We start from the raw sequence: 27293 nt of genomic DNA, 5'->3' as shown, positions 1-27293 counted from the left end.
CTAAACAAGTGATGGTTGTATAGATATTATTTCAAATTAAAAATCATTATAACTAAATTTGCATTAAGTTTTGATCCCCCATTCTTTTCTCTGTTTTCAAACAGGCTATGATTGTTTTTGTGGATCCTAAGAACTTTCATATGGAACTTTATTCCTCATTCTTCTGCCTTTGTCATGATCCTGAAGTGCCAGTCAGACACACTATTGCTATTTGCTTCTATGAAGTAAGTCTAAGATTCCCTATAATTTTACCCTGGTGCAGATTGTTAGACAGGTTAATGTCTAATTTTATGAGAATTATATTTTGGGATTTTTATTGCTTCCAAAAATTTTTATTTTTTATCTTCATTTTGAGTCCTGATCTGTGATTTAATTGGCATAGGTTCCTTTGTAAATTCTCTTCATAAATGCAGATAGGCACCTACTTTACACCTTATCATGTTCAAGAGTTGCCAGAGGCAGAGTGGTAATGACTTCCCTGTCTTCTCACAGCTAGCTTGTGGAAAAGGCAAGTTTTGAAGCCAGGTCTTCCTTCTTCTAAGGCTGACTCCTATCCACTTCCCCACACTTCTTCCCTCAGGTGTATTTTCACTTAGGATGTCTAGGATACCATCTATACTTCTTTCACATTCCATTCCTGAGCACTGGACTTAGGGATGCACTATTGTATCTTTATTTTGAGTGTGTTCACACAGTATCTGTGAATAGCTGTTTGTGTAGTTGTCATTTTTTACTAAACCTGTAATTACATCACTGTAGGGAACACCTGGTAAAGATCTTCCTCTTCCCAGGCAGATCAGTGTCTTCTCTGCAGCACACATTCTTAATGAGTTGCCAATGACACAGAACCATTCACTGGCTTACTCGGGATCCAAACAACCAGAATGTAACAGAAGTCCCCTAATCTTCCTGCCTCCAAGGCCAGTAGTCTATCCACCTCATCTTGCTGCCTCCTCTTAAATTAGGGACAGAGATTGGACCTGTGATTTCACTGCTAAAGAGAAATCCCAAATGAAGAAGCTTCCACTAGAGTCAGGTTGACCCTTTATCCTCTATGCCATACCAAGGCCCTGAGCTATTCTTATTGATAATATCAGTAGAAATATGTGATTTGAACACATCATGTGCTACATAATATATCCTTAAATTACAAATTTTAGACTAACCAAAATGAAAACAAATATAGTTAAGAAGTACATCATTTACTTTTTAAATTAAATTAATTTAAATGAACTGGATTGTATTGAGGTGAATCTGTGGGACCATTTGTTGAAAATAATGGTTACAAAGATCTTTTCTCTTGTGATTTATCTTTTCATTGAAAATATGCATAGTTATTTGTTTTACATTTTTACTATTACACTTAAATTTGGTTCTTACAATTTAGAAAATTTGTCCTATGAATTAACTTCCATAAAATTTCTTGTTATTGGAATACTAAGATTGTTAAATCCTTTCTCCTCTCATTTGTATTGGCCAAAATATTCTTAATATTTTAAAATTAGGAAGAGCAGTGTAATGTACATTCTAGTTGAACTAGACTCTGCATCCCCTTTCTGCATATAAACAGGCTGTCACTCATAAATGGAATGTAGTACTTTTTGCATCTATATTGCTTAAAATCCTTATCTACCTTCAAAACTTAGCTTAGATATCTGTGAAGATTTCTCAGATCCTTCCAATTGTCATTGCTCTTCTTCCTCAAATTACCTTAGATTATACTTGTGTGCATGTTGTATCTTTCTCTCCCTAATATAATGAAATCTCCTAGGTTGCAGGGCTTTATTTATTTATTTTTGTCTTTGTATGCCTAGTACCTAGCACAGTGCTTTGTATGTAGTAGGTGCTTGATAAATGTTCCTTGAATTAAATTGTTTAGGGAAAAGGTTGTGTCTTATGTACTAATGGGTGATCAGAAATGAATGAATTGAATAAATGTATATAGGTACTAAATGGGGTGGAAATCAGGAAGCTTAGCTTTTGTGGATTTTTTGAGACCAGTCTGGCTTCAAATGTGGAAAACCATTCCACTTAACAGTAGAGTAGGGAACTTGTTAAGTCTAAACTTAACTCTCATTAAAATTCTTTGGATGGAGGGGGCAGCTGGGTAGCTCAGTGGATTGAGAGTCAGGCCTAGAGATGGGAGGTCCTAGTTTCAAATCTGGCCTCAGACACTTCCCAGCTGTGTGACCCTGGGCAAGTCACTTGACCCCCAATGCCCACCCTTACCACTCTTCCACCTATGAGCCAGTACACAGAAGTTATGAGTTAAAAAAAAAAAGAAAAGAAAAAAAATTCTTTGGATGGAGCTTAGAGCTTTGCCACTTTCGGGTTGCAGGAGGCCTTAGCATCCAATTCTGACTGAGTCTATAATGCAAAACAGTAAGTGATAACATTTGTCTTTATTTTATTTTAATAACAAACGTTCACATAAGTTTTCCAGAGTCATATGGGTCATATTGTCTCCCTCCTTCTCTCCTTTCCTTCCCAGAGTTGACAAGCAATTCAGTCTAAGTTATACATGTTTTAAGTATGTTATAACATATGTGATAAGTGCCCAGCATTTTACAATGTACAGAGAGAGGCAGAGATTATTTCTAGATAAATGCCCCGAGAGTAATATAGAGTGCTATCATATATTCAGATGAAGAGGAAATCATAACTGACTTGACTAGTTAAAGAAGACTTGGGAAATATAAGCTATTTGAGAGCAGAAAAGCATTTCCAGCCAATCACTTATTGCTGCAGCTAATGCCAGAGAGCATTGAAAAATTTGCTGCTTAATGCCATTTCCATTTTGATATGCTACAGAGAAAAATTACTGAACTATGAGACCACATTTGGAGCAGCTTGGGAGGACCCTAAAGTAGCTTTGAGACTCAAGTAGGAGACTCCCAATGCTTTATCAGCATCAGTTAGCTTTCTCTGCATGTTTATACTCTATCTCCAGTTTCCCCACCATATATAAGCAATATATGATAACAATATATTTTGATCCAATAAGTGGTTCAAAATGTTTTCTCACTGCTTGGAATTATAGGTTAAACTTTAAAAGGATCATATCACAGTTATGCCTTCAAAATTAGTCTCATGGTTTCTTCTTTTATAGAAAACTTACTTTTATGCACAAAGATACGTTTGTGTTAATTGTTAAAATATCACTTAGATAATAGAAAGTCACAATTTCTTAATGGGAGTATAACCTTCGTGTTTCTAGTAATCTGAAATGTGTCTTTATTCATAACACTTCCAGGTGTCTAAGCTTCTTAGTTCTGGAGTATATTTAATACATAAAGAATTAATTGCGCTATTACAGGATGAATCACTGGAGGTAATTTTTATTTTTTCTTTTTACTTCTTCTATTTTAAGGCAAAAATCTTCTATTCTCTGGGTGGTATATAAATTTTTTCAGGCCACAAGCCCAAGTCTTGACAATTAATGAATAATCCCACAAGTCATGGGATTTTTGTAGGAAAGAGAAAATAAGAAGCAGATGCAAATACCTTTAGTCATTTCATTTTTAGGCTGTTTTTAATTAAATCTCTTTTTTTATAAATGTCTACTGATCTACAGAGGTTTTATGACTCAATTTATCACTACCTGACAGTGAGACTTTTACCCAAATGAAAAAGATTGACAATTTGGGGTGACTATGAGCATGCTTGGCAAGATGGAGTAACGTGGTTCCAAATTTGGGAATTTCTAGTGTATAATTCAATTAGGAATAGGCTTTACATTAAAATAGTTGCAAAGAACAGATATTAATTTTTCTTCATAATAGCATTGTAAAGGAAGTTATGCTTTCCTTACTCTTTTCATAGTTCAGTTAAAGGAGAGCAATCAAGTATTAATGTCTGTATTTAAAGCCTCACAAGAGGGTGGCAGAATAAAAAAACAGAATATAAGCATCTTGATTAGTAAATGGCATTGTTTCCTTGTAGGCAATCGACTATTAAAATGGTTCATTGGGTTAACTGGGAAAATATGAAAATTCTAAGAGTATTATTATAATTCCAACATATCTCTTAAAAGGTTTTAGATGCACTTGTAGATCATCTTCCAGAAACCCTAGAACTTTTGACCACTGGTGGTGAAAGCAGTGTTCAAGAGAACAAGGTAATTAATTAGTTTGTAATTGATATGTTTCTGAATATTCTTTTTTTCCTCTTACTGAAGTGTTATTGAATACTTATTGAATTGTTGAATTCTTAGTCAATATTCTTGGAACCTATGTCCATGCATCTCAACTTAACATCATTTTTTAATAATTATTTAAGAACTAGAATATTTAGAAGGTGATATTTTGCTGATAATTTATTGAAGTGAGATCTCATAATAATTAAAACTTTTTGTCATTAAGTTGTATTGTTATTGGGATGGACCTACCAAGGAAAGTAGAGTGATAACTTTCATTTGATATCTTGGTATCCATGTTCTTTGTTTAAAGTGTGATTTACTCTATGGTCTGATTCTGGACAAAATGATCATTCTTTAGGAACTAGATTTCATTCTACAGTTTGAATTGAGCAAAACTAATTATTTTTTTTACTTGATAACATGCTGCACTAACTTTTTTGAACAGTATAACTGACACATCACCATAAATCTATTGATCTCTTTTCTTTCAGTTATTGACTGTACCTGACCTGATTCCAGCTCTGACAGCAGCAGAACAGCGAGCAGCAGGCTCCTTAAAATGGAGAACTCATGAAAAGATACTGCAGAAATATGGCTGTCTGCCTCAGATCATATCAAGTGATCAGATTTATTATCGTTTTTTACATAGAATGTTTGCAATCATGATGACAAATGTGAGTCCTGTGATCATTTTCATTATCTTTTTTCCACTCATTTTGAGACCCCGCTAAGTTTTGGGTGCTGTCAAAATCATACACAGCTTAGCTCTCTTTGAGTCAGATTGAAATAACCTTTTCATACCCCAGGCATCCTTGGTCCTAGTTCATTACCTAAATTTCTCTGTGCTTCTTCACTATCTTCTCCCCCATTCGGTTGGGCATATACTTTGCTGGAGAAGAGAATTAAAACTGGAAACATACTTTAACATACTGTCATGTATTTAGCTACCAGGAGGGAGCAGAGTCACTCTGGCTTCAGAGTTAAGTCTAGTTCTCTTCTCTGGTGGAGTTGTTGAGGATTCAGCTGCAGCTACTAAACTGATGACTTTCATCAGCAACAATATATCTCTTTTGGGGGCAGCTGGGTAGCTCAGTGGATTGAGAGCCAGGCCTAGAGACGGGAGGTCCTGGGTTCAAATCTGGCCTCAGACACTTCCCAGCTGTGTGACCTTGGGCAAGTCACGTAACCCCCATTGCCCATCCCTTACCACTCTTCTGCCTTGGAACCAATTCACAGTATTAATTCTAAGAAGGAAGGTAAGGGTTTAAAAATTTATATCTTTTGCCTCAGTAACGTTTCCTCCTCTGAGGTGTCCCTTCAACTTCTTGCTCCTAAACTGTTTTTAGGCATTTTTTTTTGATAGTACCACAAAACTAGTTGCAAAATAAATCTTAGTCCATCGTCTGAGGAGAGCCTTATTATTAGAACCAAAAGTTGATTATACAGGATCTTTTATTCTATTCTGTCTCTTTGAGGATAGATTGTACACAAAGGTAAATATCTACCCTTTTCATTAAACTCTCCAAGGGAGGAAATGGAATCATTGCTTTGTCTTACATTTGATACTGTGTGGAGAACTTCAGTTGTTTAAGTTTGTATATGTAGTTAGTTTATTTAACTTTTGACTCTTTTCTTACACAAGGTGAAATAGAAGAGGAAAGTTGTTATTTTTATTCTAATTTTAAATGTTAACATTTCCATCTATTTTCTAAATTTGATTTTCTAAGCCATGATGAATATCTTCCTCTTGACCTCAACAAATTCAGAATAGCATATGGAAAAGAATATAATGGAGTGGAACTGACTTGGGCAAAGTGGAAGTGGGCAGAAGCATTTACTGACTGGTGGTGCTGCCTTAGTAAAGTAAAAATTGAGTCCATTTGAGAGGTGGTACCTGCTAATGTATAACTAAAGCTTTTTTATAATGAACCAATTGTGTTATATAAATTGGGGAATTGAACTTAGAGGTCATGATTATATCTTTTCAAATAATAGAATAAGAGTTTTAAATAGTTGTTTTGTGAAACTTACCATACAATTTTGCCATGCTAATTTATAGTTGTTTTATATTTCATTTTATAATACCAGTACCCTTTTAAATTTTTTAGGCAACTTAGACTTAGTAAATGTGACAAAGTTTTTCCAAAATGACTCTCATTTTTAAATACCTTACCAAATAAAATCAATTTTTAAAATTTCACTTCTAGTAATTTTCTTTTGTAATTATGTGAAACTATTTAAAGTGCTCTGCATATTAACTTTAACAAAACGTATAAATCTTCATCTGGTTTGGAAAAATTTGTACTTTTTATTTTAATCATGTATTTTGAAATATCACTGGACCAGGAATTAGGAGAGCTAGATAATTATTCCAACTCTATCACTTTTGTAATCATGGAAAGTTTACTTAACTGGCTAGGTTTTAGTGTCCTCATCTGAAAAATTGAGTGGAATACCTGAAAGCTAATAATTCCAAAAATTTGTGAAATACTACTAATTCACCTTAGGCTTAATTTTCTAGTCATGATGGTAGTCCCTGATTTACAGAAGGTGTTAGGGAGGGAGGTAAAGTCAGGAAATGCACTAGGCACATTTGTGGCTTGGATCAACTGCTAAAAATGAGTAGCTGATAAGATGAGCCTGGAATTCACTATGTACTGATCAGTATAAGTCTTGTGTTTAATTTCCTTTCCTTGTTTCTTAAAGAATGTCTTGCCTGTACAAAAGGCAGCATCTCGAACTCTTTGCATTTTTCTACGGTATAATCGTAAACAAGAACAGAGACATGAGATCATTCAGAAGTTAGTTGAACGTAAGTTGTCATTCTCATTTTTTGTTTAAAGAAAAGATATTTTATACTATATTAAGGTATTATTTAAATGGAGGATGCATCAAATTAATTATATTTGTGTATTTTATTGTGTAATGTGCTTGTTTAATGTATTACATATTACACATATAGATAAAGACTAAAGCTGGTCAAAATTTCCATAACAGGGGATATAGCAATATATTAAATCATGAATGATCTTTTTCTTTATACTATAGAGATGAAAGCTTGTTTTTGTTACCCCAGCATCAAAAAAAGTACTGCCTTCTTATAAGATTCAAGACCTTTGAAATTCTGACAAATATAATTCGTTAATGGCTGCTATTATGAAGACATAATTTCTTTGCCAAAGAAAAACTTAACTTTTTTGGGGGGAGCAATGGGGGTCAAGTGACATGCCCACGATCACACAGCTGGGAAGTGTCTGAGGCCAGATTTGAACCTAGGAGCTCCCATCTCTAGGCCTGGCTCTCAATCCACTGAACTACCAAGCTGCCCCCTGAAAAACTTAACTTTTAGTATTTGAAGAATAAATATGTCATAAACTGGCTGATTATCTTTTCTACTTTTATCTAACAAAGTTGGAGGGGATGAGGAGGTGATCAGATTTCAGTCCAATTTCAGTATTTACCTTCTGAGGTAGCAGTGTATCACAATGGGTCACTCTGGGCCTAGAATCATCACTCTGGGCCTCGAATTAGGAAGATATGAGTACAAATGTCACTTACTAGTTATATATCCCTGGGCAAATCACTAAACCTCTGGGTCAGTTTCCTAAACTGTAAAATGGGGATAATAACAGTGCCTCACAGGATTATTATGAGAATAAAATGAAATAATATTTGTAAAGTACATACCACAATGCCTCACATATAGTACATACTGTATAAATGTTTATTCCCTTCCTTTTCCCTTCCTCATCTAAATTAAGGTTTCTTCCTTAATTAGAATGGTTAATATATGAAATACTATTTGCTAAAATAGATGTTTTTAAACATTTTTTTCTAGGCCTGTGATGTTACTGGTGTAGAAAATTCTTGAAGAAACTCTTTACCCATTCAGATTAGCAACTGATCTGCAATTTATATTGCCTAAATTAAGTGAATTACCCAGAATCATATAGCTATTATGTCATGTCTCAAACCTCTCCTTCTGACTTAGAGATCAGTTTTCTATTTGCTACTCATAGTTTTTCTCTTAACTGTCTTACGAAAATTAAACATATTTTAATTTTCAAAGGTCTATGGTCAAGTAAGAATCTGTTAATTAAACAAGTATAACCATAGATATCAATACTGATGTTTTCAGGCCTCATTTTCCTTTGCTGAATCATCATCCTTTTCCACTGGGTTTTACATGTATCATTGATCAAGACCTAATTCCATATTATTGATAGTTGAACTACAGTTATCGTTTAGTGTCTACATCCCCAATAATATCCCCATCAGCCCATGTGTTCATGTAGTTGTTTTTCTTCTGTATTTCTCCTCCCACATCTGAAGGTGTGAGGTGATACCTCAGAGTTGTTTTGATTTGCATTTTTCTAATTAATTATTATTGATACTGATAATTTGGTTTTCTTCTTTCCTTTTTTAAATTAGATTGACTAGTACTTTGTCAATTTTTTTTTTGTCTTTTTTTTTGTTTGTTTTTAATTTTAAACCCTTAACTTCTGTGTATTGACTTATAGGTGGAAGAGTGGTAAGGGTAGGCAATGGGGGTCAAGTGACTTGCCCAGGGTCACACAGCTGGGAAGTGTCTGAGACCGGATTTGAACCTAGGACCTCCCGTCTCTAGGCCTGGCTCTCAATCCACTGAGCTACCCAGCTGCCCTACTTTGTCAATTTTATTTATTTTTTCAAAGTACCAGTTTCTAGTCTTGTTTTTTTTTTTTTTACTTTCAATTTTATTGACTTCTCCTTTGATTTTTATAATCTCTAATTTAGTTTTTAACTTGGGATTTTTATTTTTTCCCTTTCTACTTTTTTGATTTGCATGCCCAGTTCATTGATCCTTGCCCTGTCTAATTTGTTGTTATATGCACTCAGTGATATAAATTTCCCTCTGAGTACTTTTTTACTGCATCCCACAGATTTTGGTAAGATGTCTCATCATTATCATTCTCTTCAATGAAATTATTAATTGTTTCTATGATTTGTTCTTTAACTCTCTGATTTTGGAGAATCTTACTATTTAATTTCCAATTAGTTTTTGATTTGCCTGTCCATGTTCCCTTACTGATTATTATTTTTATTGAATTATCATCTGAAAAGGTTGCATTTATTATTTCTGCTCTTTTGCATTTGCTTGCCATATTTCTATGCCCTAGTACATGGTCAGTCTTTGTGAATGTACCATGTGCAGCTGAAAAGAAGGTGTATTCCTTTTTGTTCCTATTTATTTTTCTCCACATGTCTATTAACTCTTAATTTTTCTAGGATTTCATTCACCTCTCTTATCTCTTTCTTATTTATTTTTTGGTTTGATTTATCTAGATCTGATAGAAGAATAAATAGATCTCCCACTAGTATAGTTTTACTATCTATTTCCTCCTTGAGCTCTGCCAGTTTTTCCTTTAGAAATCTGGATGCTATACCATTTGGTGCATACATATTGAGTACTGTTATTTCCTCATTATCTATACTGCCTTTTATCAGGATGTAATTGCCTTCCCTATCTCTTTTAATCAGATCTATTTTTACTTTGGCTTTATCAGAAATCATGATTGCCACTCCTGCCTTCTTTTTCTCAGTTGAAGCCCAAAAGATTTTGTTCTAGCCTTTGACCTTTAACCCTGTGTATGTCCACCTGCCTCATGTGTGTTTCTTGTAGACAACATATGGTAGGATTTTGTTTTCTAATCCACTCTGCTATTTGCTTCTATTTTATGGGCAAGTTCATCCCATTCACATTCAGGATTATAATTATCAGCTGTGTGTTCCCTAACATTTTGGTATCCTCTCCTAGTTCTGCCCCCTCTTCTTATGCTATTTCCTTTTAAACCACTGGTTTGTTTTAAATCAGTCCCCCTTGTCCCCTCCCTTGTTTTACTACCCTTTCCACCCCTTCCCTTCCCCCTCTTATTATTTTTTGAGGCCTAATGAATTCCCTCTCTCCTCTCTTCCCCTCCCCTTATGAGCTCCCCACCCCACTGCCCCCCTTGATTTATCCCTTCTAACTTTATCCTTAGAGTTAGATAGAATTTGATAGCCCAATGAATCTAGCTACTCTTCCCTCTCAGGATTACTTCCACTGAGAGTAAAGTTTAAGTATTTCCTATTAATGCTCTCTTCCTCTCCTTCTTATAATAATATTCATCCCTTCCCCTTCCCATGTCCTCTTTGTGTAATATAGATTATCCTATTTTTCTTATTCCTTCAAGTTGCTCTTGGTGCCATCTTCTATCCCCCTCCCCCCCACTTTTTCCCCCCATATCATCTTAGACCATTTAGTACTCCAACCTCTCCTTATGACTAATTCTTCTAATTACTATAATAGTATAATTTTTTAGAATTACACATAATATTTCTCCATATAGGAATACAAATAATTTGATCTTATTGAAGCCTTTAAAGAAGCAAATTTAAAAAATAAGAGTTTTCTTTCTTTCCCCTCTCTTTCTTATTTACCTTTTCATGTTTCTCTTGGTTTTTGTGGTTGGATATCATACTTTCCGTTTAGTCCTGGTCTTTTCTGTGCAAATACTTGGCAATCTTCTCTATCTTGTTGAATGCCCATACTTTCCCCTGGAAATATATAGTCAGTTTTGATGGGTAGGTGATCCTTGGTTGTAGACCCAATTCTCTTACCTTTCTGAATATCATGTTCCAAGCCTTGTGGTCTTGAAGTGTAGAGGCTGCCAGATCCTATGTGATCCTGATTGGTGCTCCTTGATATCTGAATTGTCTCTTTCTGGCTTCTTGTAATATTTTTTTTCTTTAACTTGGAAGCTCTTGAATTTGGCAGTTATATTCCTGGGGGTTGTCTTTTCAGGTTTAGTGTAGAGGGTGATCTATGAATCCTTTCAATGTCTATTTTGCCCTCTTTTTGAAGAACAGCAAGGCAGTTTTGTTGGATAATTTCTTGTAATATGGTGTCCAAATTTCTATTAATTTCTGATTTTTTAGGAAGACCAATAATTCTCAAGTTGTCTCTTCTAGACCTATTTTCTTGATCAATTATCTTCTCATTGAGATATTTCATGTTTCCTTCTATTTTGTCAGTCTTTTGACTTTGCTTTATTAATTCTTGCTGTCTTGTGAGATCATTGGCTTCTACTTGCCCAATTCTAGCCTTTAAAGACTGGTTTTCGGCTATAATCTTTTTGTTTTCCTTTTCAGTCTGGTCTATCTGGTTCTTCATGGCTTCCAGCTGGTCATTTCTGGTCTTCAATTTGCTTATCAATTCATTTGATTTCTGAGCCTCAATTTCCATATGCGAAATTCTGCCTTTTAAACTGTTATTTTCTTGCCACATCCCTTCCATCTTTCTCATGATCTCAGATTTGAACTCTTCAAAAGCCTGTGACCCATTTTCATTTTTTTGGGAAGGTTTGGATGTCTTTAATTGTTTGCCCTCCTCTGTTTTCTGCGTTTTTTCTGTGCAAAAGTTGTCAAGTGTTAGAGCTTTATTCTTGGTCTTTTTGGTGGTTATTTCCTGTCCCTTGCTTGGCATCATTATGTTTTCTCAGCCAGAAGTCTGAGTAAGGCAAACAGACTCTCTTTGTATGGAGCTAATGAGCAGTTTTTGCATGAGGCTACTTTGGAAGTCTCCTGGCTTCCACTGTCTGCTAGGCCTTTGCTGTCCATGGCCCCTCTCAGCCTCACTCTTGCGCCCAAGGTCTGCTCCCCAGCCTCCTGGGGTCTTTAGTCTAGGTGTTTTCAGGGTCAAGCTCCTGTGGTCCTAGTCAGCTGTCCAGATCCCGGAATTTGGCCCAAACTTGCTCCTCCACCTGGGGTTTTCCCCTGAGTCTCAGTGCACTGCCTCTGCCTCTCAGCCCCACTCCCATGCCCAAGGTCTGAGCTCTCCAGCCTCCTGGGATCTGCACTCTCCAGCCTCCTGGGGTCTTAAGTCTTGCTGCTTTCAGGGGCGAGCTCCTAGTGGTGCCAGTTAGCTGCCAAGGAGTTAGATTTTGCACCCCCACTCGCTCTAACTCTGGTGCACAGCCTCTGACTCTGGTGGGCTAGGGGCGGGTTGATCAGCTCATGTTTTGATGGGAGCTATTTCCCCCCCTTATAGCTTGGAAGTGCCCAAATCCCATGTACCTTCAATACTGTGCCCTATTGTGGAGTCCCTTCGTTCATCTGGATTTGGTTTTTTTGTCCTTTGGAGGTACGCTATATCAGTCAGTTAGGAGAGAAAGTCTCTCTGCCTCTACTCAGCAGCCATCTTAACCCAGAAGTCCCCAGGTTACATTGTCTTTTAAGGAAGTCTAAGATTTCCTTTGAGAAAATCCAGGAACCAAAGGAGGTGGAGAATATTTTGGGTGAAGATGGATGTAGGAAGAAATGAAAACAAATTTATGCAGACTTTTCTGGACAAAAAGAAGAAATAGTTGAGTTTAGGAAACAGATCACAGGCCTAACACAGAGGAATGTTATAATAAAAATAATAATAATAATAATAATAATAGCAAACTTGAATTATCCAACATGCTGCTGAATTACTTTTCCATAAACAGAGCTGCCAAGTACTTCTCTACTTTTCCTAATGATCAAAAGGTAGAGGAACCAACAAGGGGAAATTCTAGGCTGGATTTTATTCTCAATAATAAGGAAGAAGTATAATGACTAATGGTAATTAGAATGAAGTGGGTACTTAAAACATGCTAGTAGATGGATTGATTGAACTAGTTGCTGGGGTAGCAGTGATGAGAATAGAGAGGGGAAGTGGTAGAGGAAAGGAAAGTAGTTAAGTCAGCACACTCAAGTGTTCAGATGCATCTGACTATCTTAAGTATCTTAATTTGCAGATCACAACCCATCTGTACTTGCACATCCTATGGATTCTTAGCCATGTCCTCCCAGATATTCTTTACAGAATTCCACACAAAGGGCTTGAGGCCTTTTGAGCTTATTTCCAACACTCTCTTACTGTTTGCTTGTCATCCCTTACCTTTGCCCCATGACTAGTCCATCTTCTCTTCCTCTCATATATTTACCCAAAGATGTCTTTTACTCTTCCTCTTCAAAGTTCCTCATTTTTTATATTTTATGTCCTGCTCACACTCACCATTTGTCTCTCCACTAACTAAGGCAATTCATCCTGTCTTCCTCCTCCTGTTTAATCTTGAGCTGACTTATTGTCCATTTGTACTGTCTGTTCCAGTTATATTACACCAATGAACTAGTTTTATAGGCTGAATATTCTGTTATGTGCATTTCATAGTAGATGCAGGTATTCTTCATCTACTTCATTGTCCTTTGTGTATGGTTAGGCCAAATTTTTTTAAATGGTTATGGATCTCTTCCAGGAAGCTCTGAAATATTAAAGGATTTGATATTAATAGCACAGTGTCACTTACAAATAGGAATGGCTGGGAATTCTCACAATCCAAATAAACTCTGCTAGAATTTTTCCATCAAGCAATGAATTTCTCTTCCCTTTTTTTTACCTCACCTGACATTTATAATCATAGTATTATTTATTAATAATGTTTTATTTACCCCCAGTTACATGTAAGAATCTTTTTTTAGCATTTATTTTCTTTGAAATTTTGAATTCCAAATTCTCTTCCTCCTCCTTTCCCTCACTCCCTTCCCTAGCTCTCCCACAAACAGTAAGCAATCTGATATAGATTCATATGTCCAGTTATGTAAAATAATTTTTCCATATTATTCATTTTGTGGAAGAGAAATCAAATACCCCAAAAAAGTGAAATATAGTATGTTTCAGTCTGCGTTCCGACTCCACCAGTTCTCTCTCAGAGGGTAGATGGTATTTTTTTTCCTGGGTCTCTAAAATTGCCTTAGATCACTGCATTACTGAGAATAACTAGGTCATTCATAGTTGTTAATGCATTATATTCTTTACCTTTCTATCAGTTACATTTATATGTTGTCCATTGTTGAATATTTCTTATGAAAGTCTAATTATTTATTTGCCAAGACAAACACAGGAATTATATGAACACAGTTACAAAACACTTTTCACACTAATAAAGTCAGATCTAAACAATTGGAAGAACATTAATTGCTCATGGGTAGGTTGAGCTAATATAATAAAAGTGCCAATTCTACCTAAATTAATTTAGTCATTCAATGCCAGACCAATCAAACTACCAAAAAAACTATTTTACAGAAGTAGAAAAAGTAATAACAAAATTCATCTGGAAGAACAAAAGATCAAAAATATCAAGGAAATTAATGGGGAAAAAATGTGAAGAATGTTGGCCTAGTAGTATCAGATTTCAAACCAGATCTCAAAAATAAAGCAAAAATCATCAAAACAATATGGTACTGGCTAAGAAATAGAATGTTGGATCAATGGAATAGATCAGAGGCAAATAACCTTAGCAATCTAGTGTTAGATAAACACAAAGATCCAAGCTTTTGGGATAAGAACTCACTATGTGACAAAGACCAGTTGGAAAATTGGACAACAGTATGTCAGAAATTAGGGATAGACCAATATCTCATACCTTATACAAGATAAGGCCAAAAGGGGTATGTGATTGATACTATAAGCAAATTAGGGAAACATAGAATAGTTTGCCTGTCCTATATATAAAGAAGGGAAGAAATTATAACCAAACAAGAGATAGAGAACATTACAAGATGTAAAATGAATAATTTTGACTATATTAAATTAAAAAGTTTTCATAGAAACAAAACTAATGTAACCAAGATTAGAAGGGAAATGACAAACTAACAAAAAAGTATATGGAAAATTTCTCTGATAAAGGTCTATATATTTCTCAAATATATAGAGAACTAAGGCAAATTTACAAGAATATAAGACATTTCCCTACTGACAAATGGTCAAAGGACATGAATAAGCAGTTTTTGGATGAAGAAATAAGGCTATCAGTAGTCATATGAAAAAATGTTCTAAATCACTCTTGGTTAGAGAAATGCAGATTAAAACAACTCTAAGGTACCACCTCACACCTATCAGATTGGCGAGTATGAGAGTAAAGAAAAGTGATAAATGTTGGAGGAAATGTGGCAAAATTGGGACATTAATGCATTGCTGTTGGAGTTGTGAACTGATCCATCCATTCTGGAGGGCAATTTGGATCTATGTCCAAAGGGCTATATAAAACAATGCATATCCTTTGATCCAGTAATATCATCCCTAGGTCTGTATCCAAAAGAGATAATAAAAAAGGAGAAAGGACGTAATTTACAAAAAAATTTATACCAGCTGTAATGATTAGAATGGGTGGTCACTAAAATTGTAATTAACCTTTAAGTCACAAGACTGCTAGATTTATTAGTAAGAAAAAGAAAATAGGAGAGGAAATATAGAAAGGAGGTGAAGAATTTCCTAGCCTAATATTCCAGAGGGTAACAACTCAGTGTCTATCTACAAATCTCAGCCTCAGAAAACAACAATTCCACCCCCCACCCCCACACCCCAGCTTGCTCATTTTATAAATCCTCACTACACCCACTAGCTCTCTTGGGAACTAATCTCACTCCCCAGGAACCAATCCCAGTTCCACAATTAGCCTGGCACCACCTAGGGGAGCAGTGCCTGTGGGATCAATTCCCTGGTTGCTGATTGACCCAAATTCAAAACAAATAGAAGGGAAGTTCAAATCTCTAATTGATCAAATCAACACACAAATTCTCTTCTCACATAGCTCTTTTTGTGTTGACAAAGAATTGGAAATTGAGGAATGGCTGAACAAATTATAGTATGTGGTAGTGATAGAAGACTATTGTGCTACAAGGAATGATGAACAAAATGATTTCAAAAAGAACTAGAAAGAAAAACCTACATGAACTGATGCAGAGTGAAATAAGTAGACCCAGGAGAAAATTATACACAGTTACAGCAATATTGTGGGATGATCAGCTGTGAAAGACTTAGCTACTCTCAACAGTACAATGATCTGGGACATTTCTGAAGAACTTATGACAAAGAATGCTATCCACTTCCAGAGAAATAACTTGGAGTCAGAATGCTGATCAAAGAATATGATCTTTCACTTTAGTGCCTTTGTTTTTTTTATTTTGGGGTTTTGATTTTATATGAGTATTCAAAAATGAACAATATGGAATTGTATTTTGTATAATAATACATGTATAACCCAGATTAAATTGCTTACTATTTCCAGGAAGGGGAAAGGAAGGGAGGAAGGGAGACAATTTGGATCTTAGAACTTCAGAAAACTTATGTAGAAAATTGTTATTACATGTAATTGATATAACAAAATATCTTTACAAAAAAGAATTCCTGCTAATACCCACTATGGGCATGTAAATGATAATCATAAAAACTTTTATAAATGTAAAAATAGGCAAATATGGGGGCAGCTGGGTAGCTCAGTGGATTGAGAGTCAGCCTAGAGACGGGAAGTCCTAGGTTCAAACCTGGCCTCAGACACTTCCCAGCTCTGTGACCCTGGGCAAGTCACTTGACCCCCATTGCCTAGCCCTTATCACTCTTCTGTGTATTGACTCCAAGACAGAAGGTAAGGGTTTTTAAAAAAAAATAGGCAGATAGGCTGTTGATGTTCTCTCAGTCACTTTTGGAGTATTAATATGGTTCAAGATTTTTTCCCAAACTTTTGTCATGCCTCCCTCTTTCAGTTATATTGTAAATTAATCTCTTGGTACCATCTTCTAGCATGAATTATCTCTATAAACAACTAGTCCAATTTGACTGGTTTTCTTATCTTTTCTAACAATTAGATGTTCAAAAGTGGAATGGGCTAGTTTTGTAGGTTCCCCTTAGTTAGGGGAGCTTCCGTCAGAGATTCTATGATCAGTTGTCCAGTTTGTCACAGGATGGGTTTGACTAAATAGTTGCTTAGATTGCTTCTACCTCTAAATTTTCTGATGTTGTCCCCCATTCTTCAAACGTACTCCTTTCATACTTTCTTTCAGAGTCCATCTATATCTTCATGCCTTCTTCATCTTAAGATATACCTTCTACTCTAAGCCTTTCTCCATTTCTTTAGTCATCGGTGCTATCTTCTCAAATTATTTTGTTTTGACTTTTATGCGGCATCCCCTTAATAAAATGTAAGCTCCTTGAGTTCAGTTACTATGTCTAGCATCTAACATATTGCCTTGAATGTAGTAGCTTTTTGATAAATATTCAATAAATTGAATTTAATAAATTGAATGTGAACAAAAGACAAAAGGAACTTGCAGCTAAATGGAATGATGTCCCACATATTTACCTTGGCAAAAGATAAAGGAATGTGTGGAATTTGTTTCCTAGTATATCCAAAAGAAAGAAGAAATATTATTTCAATGCATAATTGACCATCCACCGTTAGGGCTCTTAAGCAAAAAGGAATACCATAAAGATACCATATTTGTTGGAGTGGTATTAAAATTATTTGACAAACTTGGCAGGATCCTCCAAACCAAGTTATATATTTATTGATACTTAATGACCTCAGTCTTCAGATAGGACAGGGAAAATACCGTGCATGTGTGTGTGTGTGTGTGTGTGTGTGTGTGTGTGTGTGTGTGTGTGTGTGTAGCATGTAGGCTAATCAGAAGCCTTGTATATATATCAGTAATTTCTCAAGCAAACAGTAGGAAAATTTGGTTACAGATGAGTCAGTGGGCAAGTAGTGGTTTAGTGTATTGAGAACTAGGCCAAGAGACAGGAGGTTCTGGGTTCAAATTTGACCTCAGATACATCCTAACTGTCTAACCCTGGCCAAGTCACTAAACCCCCATTGCCTAGCTCTTACTGCTCTTCTGTCTGGGAAACAAAATACAGTATTGAGTCTAAGACAAAAGATAAGGTTTTTTTTTTTTAATAACAAATGAGAGTGTCTGCTCTTTGTGTATAGTCAGACTATTGGCTATTACAACAAAAGTCAAAATCTCTCTTAACCAGAAATCTTAAAGATGTTACTTTGTATAGCAGCATCATATTTAATCTGAACCACTCAAAAAAGCTGTTGCTATCCCCTAGGTTGGAAAATGGATAAAGGAAGAGACACTAGCCATGATTATTACCATTTCCTGTAGATGTTAATAAATGTAAAGCAATCACCATGATAGGAGTTCTGTCAGCACTTGATCTGTAGACAGACATTACCAGTTTTTTCTATTACACATACTATTAGTCTTAAAATCTAAATTCATAGGGGCAGCTGGGTAGCTCAGTGGATTGAGGGTCAGGCCTAGAGACGGGAGGTCCTAGGTTCAAATCCAGCCTCAGACACTTCCCAGCTGTGTGACCCTGGACAAATCACTTTACCCCTGATGCCCACCCTTACCACTCTTCTACCTAGGAGCCAATAAACAGAAGTTAAGGGTTTAAAAAATAAAATATATATATATATATATATATATATATATATATTAAAAAATCTAAATTCATTTGTAAACCATCAAGAAAGAGTATGGTAGAAGAATACAAGTACTATTGCCTCATATAAAAGTAAATATCAATGGAAGGGATGGTCTGCAAAAAATGTTGATGCTAAGCCAATCAATCCATAAACATGTATAAATATCCATTCTGCGCCAGACACTGTGCTAAGCACTGGAGATAGAAAAAGGGGAAAAGACAGTTCTTCCTCTCAAGGAGCTGTCATCCAAAAAGCATTTGTAAATGAAATTCTGGAAAGCAGACAGTAAATACACTTTAAAGAGGGGAATGATCTTCCAGCATTTTTATAGGGTTCCGTTTCCATCACTGAGAAAAATAAAACATCTCTTTTGAAGTCTTAACACCTTAGTCTCCTCTCTGTAATATAAGGATGTAGAAATGGCATTTAAGAAATTCATACTAGAATGAAACATCAAGACTTAAACCAAGGGGGGCAGCTGGATAGCTCAGTGGATTGAGAGCCAGGCCTAGAGATGGGAAGTTCTACGTTCAAATTTGGCCTCAGAAACTTCCTAACTGTGTGACCCTGGGCAAGTCACTTGACCCCTATTGCGTAGCCCTTACCACTCTTCTGCCTTAGAAATAATACACAGTATTGATTCTAAGACAGAAGGTAAGGGTTTGTTGGAAGTAACATGGGTTAAAAAAACAGATTTTTCAAAATATCTTACAAAGGTACTGTTTGAAGAAAGCCAGAGACAGTATTGTAGCAAAAATAAAAGGTAACTGATATAATAATTATCAATTCATGTTTCTTATTTCTAAAAATATTTTTGAGAATGATCTTCACATTTATGAAAGGTATCTGATGAAAACAAAATGTAGTACTCAGGTTTTTGCAAATGATTTTTTATAGCTGACTTCATCTTTAGTCAAGACCAGCTAGCTGGCTTAGTGGATAGAGCATCAGACCTGGGGTCAGGAAGACCTGAGTTCAAATCCAGCATAAGATACTTACTAGCTATGTGGTCCTGGGCAAGTCACTTAATCCTGTTTGCCTCAGATTCCTCATCCATAAAATAAGCTAGAGAAGGAAAAGGCAAACCACTTCAATCTCTCTGCCAAGAAAGCCCCAAATGGGTTCACAAAAAGTCAGACATGAGTGAAACAACCAAACAACAGCAATCAACAAGACAGACAACTGAAGGAAATAAGGATGCATGATCCTGCCATGTGTTTGTTGATTACTAACAAAAAAGTATTTAATTCCATAAAGCAACAACAAAGCTGTGTACAACACACATATATCTCACATGTGAATAGATGCAACTACAGAAATTATTTTTTCAACACTCCTTAGATTTCTAGCCTCTTGAAAGGAATAAAACATGGAGACCTTTGTTCACCAGCAGTCTATGCCATGGAGATTGTTCTCAGCAGAATTCAAAAGGAAGAAGAATCTGCTATAGACAAGTCAAGCTCATCAGATGCTCCTGTTTATAGATAACGCACTGCTAATTATATTAAGCTCCAGAACACTATATGACCTCAATGAGATCCCCAGCCTCTCGAGTCATCTTAACAATCTCCATAGCAAAAATCAAAAAGTTGAAGAATGTTTACTGCCAATTTATAACAGCAAGCCAGATGGACAGCTCATTTAGACAGTTCATCAGTATTGTATAGCTTCGATAGGCATTGGAGATAAAGAGTGAACTCAGGATTGAAGAAGAGGAAGAGAAACAAGTGGAATTGCATTTGGGAAACATGCTTCACTTTTGATTATCCTAAATAGTTTCCTGACACAAAATTCCATCTTTTTAACATCAGTAATCTTCTTGTGATTTATGTCTGAAAATATCAGAATGTCACCTTCTGTAAAAAATTGCAATTCTTATTGATACAGAAGACAAAGGAAAGATAACCTGATGACTTCTGTATAAGAAATAGCAAAAAAGATATTGTCCAGAAAATGTGATTGAAAAATAGAGTCTCCCATAGATATGCATAAGCTTATGTATGTATTTTTTTCTTTTGAGAGTTAAAGGGAACTTTATTTTGGTTATCATCCAGACCTTTGAGTGCTACATTTATATACAAAAAGACATTGTATTCAAAGAGGGAAGGCAGAGACAATTTTAGAGTATGTTGAGATGAGTGTGATCAGGATTGTAAACCATACTAGGTGAGGAGAAGTTTTAAGGAGGAGGAATACTTAGCCTGAAAGAAAGCAGGCAGAGGTTAGGGTGAGGGGAGGGAAGAAGAAGCATGATAATAATTTTAAAATTACTTAAATGAGTATCTTGTGGAAGAGGGAATTAGACTTGTTCTTCTTGGCCTTAGAAAGCAGAGATATTTGTTGGGAGGTATATTTAGGTTCCGTTTAAGAAGAAATTTCCTAATGGAACTATCCAAAAAGTATAATGGGCTGCCATAGGAGAAGAAGGTGACATCTCCTTACTGAAGATCTCCCAATAGGCTGGATGATGACTCATTGATGTTTTAGAGGGAATTCTTAAACAGGCACAGTTGACCTAGTTGTCCTCTGAGGTCCTTTCCATCTCTTTGATTCCATAATTCATTAATGTTTAGAAAACTTTCTTGTCAAAAAGATCACTTCTCAGCAGCATAATAGTAAATAATATTATTTGGTTCAAATCCATTAATTCCACCTTGCACAGTAGAAAAATAGATAAGCTGCACTAGTCTCCATGGAATTTTAAAAGACCTAGAACAGACTGGGTATATTCCAGATGGAGGATTTATGGAAGAAGATCAATAAGAACTGCACAGGATTAGAAGGTATGGGTATCTTGTGATCTGTACCACTGGCAATTTCTTTTTTCTTTTTCCCCATTGGTAATAATTTGAAGGGGAAATAGTTTTATGCCTGAATTAGAGGACTTATAAGTGACTATAATTAAAAATAGAATAAAACTTTAAAAAATTGATTATAGTTCTGAATTAATTCACATGAATTATAACAGAATATTCAGGAAATCCATGTGACAGGTTACTGGTGGAGTATGCAGGGCTGGGAAACCAGTCCTTTGAGTATATATAGTACTGAATGTGGCATGGACACTGGGAGTTCATATTGCCCTTTAAGTGATTACCTGTGTACGCACAATTATTAGAGTGGGATGGAATATGAAAGCACCATTTGTGGGTCCCTGGAAGTTTATTAGGTTATTAGGTGAGTGTGAAACCCCCTACCCTCTTTTATGATTATAATAGCCTTTATGATTATAACGTAAATAATATAGTTTGCTTCCTATGAATTATAAGCATACAGAGTAGGATAGTACCAAATCTTGCTGATAGGCATTTTGACCTTAAGCGTGTAACCCAGAAGCTTCTATTGAGCCTACCACACCTCTCTCTGTATATGGCAAGGCAGTCAGACAGGAGGTGGAGGGCTCCTTTGGAGTGTATGACAAGATAGTCAGATAGGAAGTGGGGGGTTGCTCTTGGGTGCAGACATCAGTCACCCAACTGCTGACTCCTAATATTACACCATGATTGTCAGCAAAAACACTTAGACCCTGACTGATTATTGCAGACCCTTGGAAAGGTCAGCAATAATAATAGAAATAGGCCACCACCCATAGTGATTATTTTTGTACTTTCCAGCTTATTCAGCACTTGTGTCATTGGTTAGGACCTGCCTATGTGAAAGATTTTTGCATCCATTCTGTTTTAATTTTTATTGTATTTTCTGTCACTATGTCATCAGATTTCTTGGCATAAAAAAAGGCTAACTCAAGTTTTGGGGTCTTTGGTCTTGGCACTGACCAGAGTCTGGCTTTATTGTGAGACTGGCCACCTCTCAATAAACTTAATAATAGGGGGCAGTAGGGTAGCTCAGTGGATTGAGAACCAGGCCTAGAGATCTCAGTGGATTGAGAACCAGGCCTAGAGATGGGAGGTCCTAGGTTCAAACCTGGCCTAGGCACTTCCCAGCTGTGTGACCCTGGGCAAGTCACTTGACCTCCATTGCCTACCCTTACCACTCTTCTGCCTTGGAGCCAATACACAGTATTGACTCCAAGACGGAAGGCAAAGTTGTTTTGTTTTGTTTTTTTTAATAAACCTAATAATATCTTGGAGATTGTATTGGCGTAATAAATTTTCACCACAGGTGCAGATCCCCAGAAATTTGTGTCCGATACTTAGTAGGTAAAAATACATAGAGAAGTTGTGTTTGTCCCTGAGGGTAAACTTTGACTTGTGGGAAAGCTGGGATTGGGGAACAGTGAAGAGGCAGATTTTGCCAACTGGTAATATTGAGTGAATCCTCCATCTTGGTATTGTCACTACAGAGTTAATCTAGCATCTGTAGACAGTGATGATAAACTCTAATAAATAAACTCTAACAAAAGCTATATTTGGGTTTGTTCAGCTTTGACTCTTCCCCTTAATTTCCACATGGGGACACACAGTACCTAGAAGGGTTACAAGAAGACCCAAAGTCAAAACATCAGAGTGTGAGTGTGGGACACATGGAGGAAGGGAAGTGCAAATGTTGATGAAGTCATAGATCCATTGAAATGTAACCAAGCAGTGGAAGAGACTAACAGCAGAAATTCAACAGATCAGGTTCTGAGAGCTCCTGAAGCTCACAAAATTTAAATGTTTTACATATATATGCTGCTAGTAGTAGCAGAACTGGGACTAGAATTCAAGTCTTCTTGACTCAGTCTATCTGTCGATCTTTAAGGTTTACAAGACAATTGAAAAGTATTAACTGATTTTGTTCTCACAACCACTGGAAGTAGATTCTATTTTTATCCTCATTTTACAGATGAGATGACTGAAGCAAATATAGAGGTTAAACGATTTGCCTGGGGTCACATATCTAGTTCAATATATGAGGCTGGATTTGATTTTCTGACTCTAGGTTCAGTACTCTATTCACTATACTGCTGTGGGTATGATTAAAAATTTGAATTTTTTTTTTAAACCCTTGTACTTCGGTGTATTGTCTCATAGGTGGAAGAGTGGTAAGGGTGGGCAATGGGGGTCAAGTGACCTGCCCAGGGTCACATAGCTGGGAAGTGTCTGAGGCCGGGTTTGAACCTAGGACCTCCTGTCTCTAGGCCTGACTCTCACTCCACTGAGCTACCCAGCTGCCCCTAAAAATTTGAATTTATTTGCATTGCTCTCCTCTTTGTACCATGCAGTTCCATTTGGGATACCTTTTTGAAAACAGAAAACTGAATTCATCATAATTTTTTCTTTTTTTTTTTTCAGAATTGGGCCAAGGAAAAAGCTACTGGTATAGACTTCGGTTTTTGGACACCTGTGAATTCATTATCGAGCTCTTTTCCAAATCATTTTTCTGTAAATATTTCTTTCTACCTGCTCTTGAGTTGACACATGACCCAGTAGCAAATGTGAGGTATGGCATCAATCCAATGAAATATTGTATGATTTATCAATTTCCTATGCACCTCTTTAGTTGGTTCCAGAGCAAATCTTCTTCTCTTATTAACGAATGTTTGTTGTGCTCTGAAATCATTATTGGACTTGACTAATAATTGTCATTAATCTTTTGAAGTGTATTCCTCTGACACTGCCCCAAATTTGCTGGCCAGTACCATTAGGATAGCATTTATCAAAGCAAGGCACACAGCTTTTTCTTTTTTCAGCAAAGTGACACGAATTTGATGCTGTTCTCTGTAAGGGAATTTTAGCTATTTTATAGATATATATTTAAGGTGTGGCCGCCAGGAATCAATAATTCAGATTGATTCCATAATTAAAATAGATCCAAGTCAGGATCAGGTTTAAGGTAGTTTATTTACAATTAGGAAGGTGAAAGGTAAGGAAATAGAGAGAGGGAGAGGCTAGTACAGGCCTGCAGAGGCCCAAACGGAGAAAGAGGGCTAAAAGGCTAATTAAACTAGATTACACGCCACAAGGCCTTAGCAATCAGAGAGGCAAGAAGCCTACTTAAGGCAGAGTTTGGAAAACGCCAAGGTAGGCCAAGGAAGTCAGCCTAACTTACCCAAGTGACCACTCAGAGTAGAAGCTGCCTGAGGTCTCCCTCGAGATCCTTCAGCACCAAGTTCAAAGGGGGAACTGCCTCCACAGGAAGTAACCAACATACTTGAAGAGATAGTCTCGTCACTTCCTGTGGGTCCACCTCTAATTCAAGTGGACAAATGGCAGCCTCTATACCGATTTGGACTGCCCAAAGGGCAGTCCCTTGTTCTTGATTTGTTACTTATTGTCACGTGTGGGTAACTCATCCCCCTCCCCACTCAGGGAGGTGGGGATGACATCATCTCAGGTAAGTAGAGTGTTAACTATGAATAGGCTAGAGCTAATTCTATTTACACATCTCCCATCAGCAACTTATTTTGAAACCTTTTTGCTTCTGCCCTCACAAAGCTATATGGTAGTAGCTGCCAGTTGTGAAACTATATGTGTGTGTGTGTGTGTGTGTGTGTGTGTGTGTGTATGTGTGTGTGTGTATATATATATACATATATATATATATATCCATCATAAGATACCCTTGAGCTGTGAGCTGTGGAGATAAAAAGAAAAAAATCATAACCTTGACTTTATAGAAATTATAATTTCATAGGGTAAGAGCTTCTCAAGAAGAAACAATTACTACTCTTCCTGATATATGGCTTACGTACAGTTTGATTTGGGAGCCTGTTTTAGGCCAAGAAAACTTTTATCATAGCTCATAGCTTTCTTTGAATGACTCTGACTATGTTAAATTAGGACTAGAATAAACATGGAAAATAAAATCTTAAAGTTCAGAAAGGTATGTTTTCCTCTTATCAATATGACTCAACGCCACAGTTCTTTATTTTCAGGGAAGTTAGAACAGTCCTCAAAATGGCCTTGTGAAGTAGAAGCAGATAGGGTAGTGCTCTGCTAATAAGGGCATACTGTGTGTGTCTACTTCAATGTTATTTTTTTCTTGCTAAAGCCACTCTAGAAGAAAGTCCCTTTCAGCTCCCCTTGGTGATTTCAAGAAAAAATAGCTTTTGGTGTTTCATAAAAAGTCTCAGCTAGAAGTTTAGGTTGAACAAAGCATCCTAGCATTTCATTCATTCTTTTTTTTTTTTTCCTTTTAATCCTTACCTTCTGTCTTAATATCAATTCTAAGGCAGAAGAGTGGCAAGGGCTAGGCAAAGCAGAGTTAAGTGACTTGCCCAAGGTTATATACAGCTAGGAAGTTCTTGAGGCCAGATTTGAATCAAGCAGGTCCTCCTGACTCCAGGCCTGACACTCTTATCTACTGAGCTATGTAGCATCCCATTCTAAGAATGATTTTTAGGAATATTCCAGTCTATTTCTTTTGGAGGGATAGATCTTGAAAGGCATCTTATCTAGCAAAGTGATCCCAAACTGACCTAAAACCTGGGCTTTAACTTTACAGTGCAGAACTATTCTTATAATCCACTCCACTCTTCCCAGGCTGCTTTCACTTACTCTAGTTGTTCACTGGATTTTAAGTACTACTCCTCTTTTCTATAGAATGAAACTCTGCTACCTTTTGCCCAAAGTGAAATCTACTCTCAAGATTCCTGCGGACAAACATTTACTTCAGCAGTTAGAATTGTGTATAAGAAAACTCCTCTGTCAAGAAAAAGATAAAGATGTTCTAGCTATTGTAAAACGAGTAAGTATAATTTATGACTCTTTCAGTAAGCTGGGGATATAACAAAAGCCCAAGAATTGCAGAGAAAACAGAGAGGCTGGGGGTCATATTGTGTGCCTTTCTGACATTGAGGCCAGCTTTTTATCTCCTGGGCATGCAACCTCTCAGAAAGGTAAAATAATGATGATCCCAGCTTCACTATTCTGGCTCTTGATGTTAGAAAAATCATCAAAATCCCTTATTTTAAGAATAGGAATTAGAGAACATCCTACATGAGCATATATGGATCCTTTTGCATATGATCTAAAGGAATTAGAATTTCTTGATATAAACATGACTAAGACTTCAAAATAAAATATTATTTCATCCAAGTGAATAAATGCTTTTGTTCATAAAAATAGCATGTGTTCTATAAAACGCTGAAGTTTTATATGGAAGGACCCTTAAAAATCTAGACCGCTCCTTCATTTTACAAAAAAGAAATTAAGGCCAAAAATGATTTAGTGACTTACCCAAGAATATGGTTTCCTTAGTGATAGAGCCAAGGCAACTAGGTCCAGGTCTCCTCACTCCCAATTCAATGCCCAAATTTCCACTGTGCCACATGACTTCCTATTTTTATACATATTGCTCCTAGAGAATTCTTTTAGTGGCATGTACAGGAAGATAAAGTAGAACATAACTTAATATAAGCTTCAAATAATTATGAATCACATGACCATTCATAATTAACAAATTTTACAAGAACATAGCAAACCTATTTTTATGAATCTAATATGGAATATAAAGAGATATAGTTGGTTTGTGAGCATTCATTTGCATGGCATTTTGTTTTAAGTTTATCAGCCGAAATTGACATTGGATTTAAATCTGGGAAAAACTGTTCTGCTTCACTTCAATAACAGAAGAAATTGCCTTTTTAAAAATGTTGACAGTACTTGAGGCATCTGGTAGTGGAATCCTTTAAACTATGGGAACCTTTTTATAAGGATTGCCAGTAAAATGCAAGTTGCTGATTCTAGCCTCTCAGTACATCCCTTCTCCCTTAGTTGAAAATTTAGCCCTTTTGGTGTCAGTTGACTTAACCACATTTGATTATTCTTGATTTATACAATTTTAGTTCATTGAAATATAAATCCCCTTTTTAAAACTATTAAATTTTCAAGCAGCTCTATGTATACCTAAATAGAAACAAATTAATTTTTTTAACTATTACCAGAATTTCTAAC

General features: G+C 36.2%; 1 protein-coding gene across 1 annotated transcript in view; it reads left to right on the top strand.

The window, feature by feature from the left end:
• Window positions 1–27293, top strand: part of PPP4R4 (protein phosphatase 4 regulatory subunit 4) — a 118952-nt gene that overhangs the window by 65113 nt on the left and 26546 nt on the right. The window contains exons 11-17 of the mRNA XM_044665031.1: window positions 105–224; window positions 3254–3331; window positions 4034–4117; window positions 4630–4812; window positions 6845–6950; window positions 23691–23838; window positions 25941–26085. Coding sequence (XP_044520966.1) covers window positions 105–224; window positions 3254–3331; window positions 4034–4117; window positions 4630–4812; window positions 6845–6950; window positions 23691–23838; window positions 25941–26085 — 864 coding nt within the window. The remainder of the gene's footprint in view (window positions 1–104; window positions 225–3253; window positions 3332–4033; window positions 4118–4629; window positions 4813–6844; window positions 6951–23690; window positions 23839–25940; window positions 26086–27293) is intronic.

Source organism: Gracilinanus agilis, chromosome 2, assembly GCF_016433145.1.
Source record: "Gracilinanus agilis isolate LMUSP501 chromosome 2, AgileGrace, whole genome shotgun sequence".
NCBI classification, from domain to species: Eukaryota; Metazoa; Chordata; class Mammalia; order Didelphimorphia; family Didelphidae; genus Gracilinanus; species Gracilinanus agilis.
Note: the sequence above shows the minus strand (reverse complement) of the source record. Positions and strands in the feature narration are given on the sequence as shown.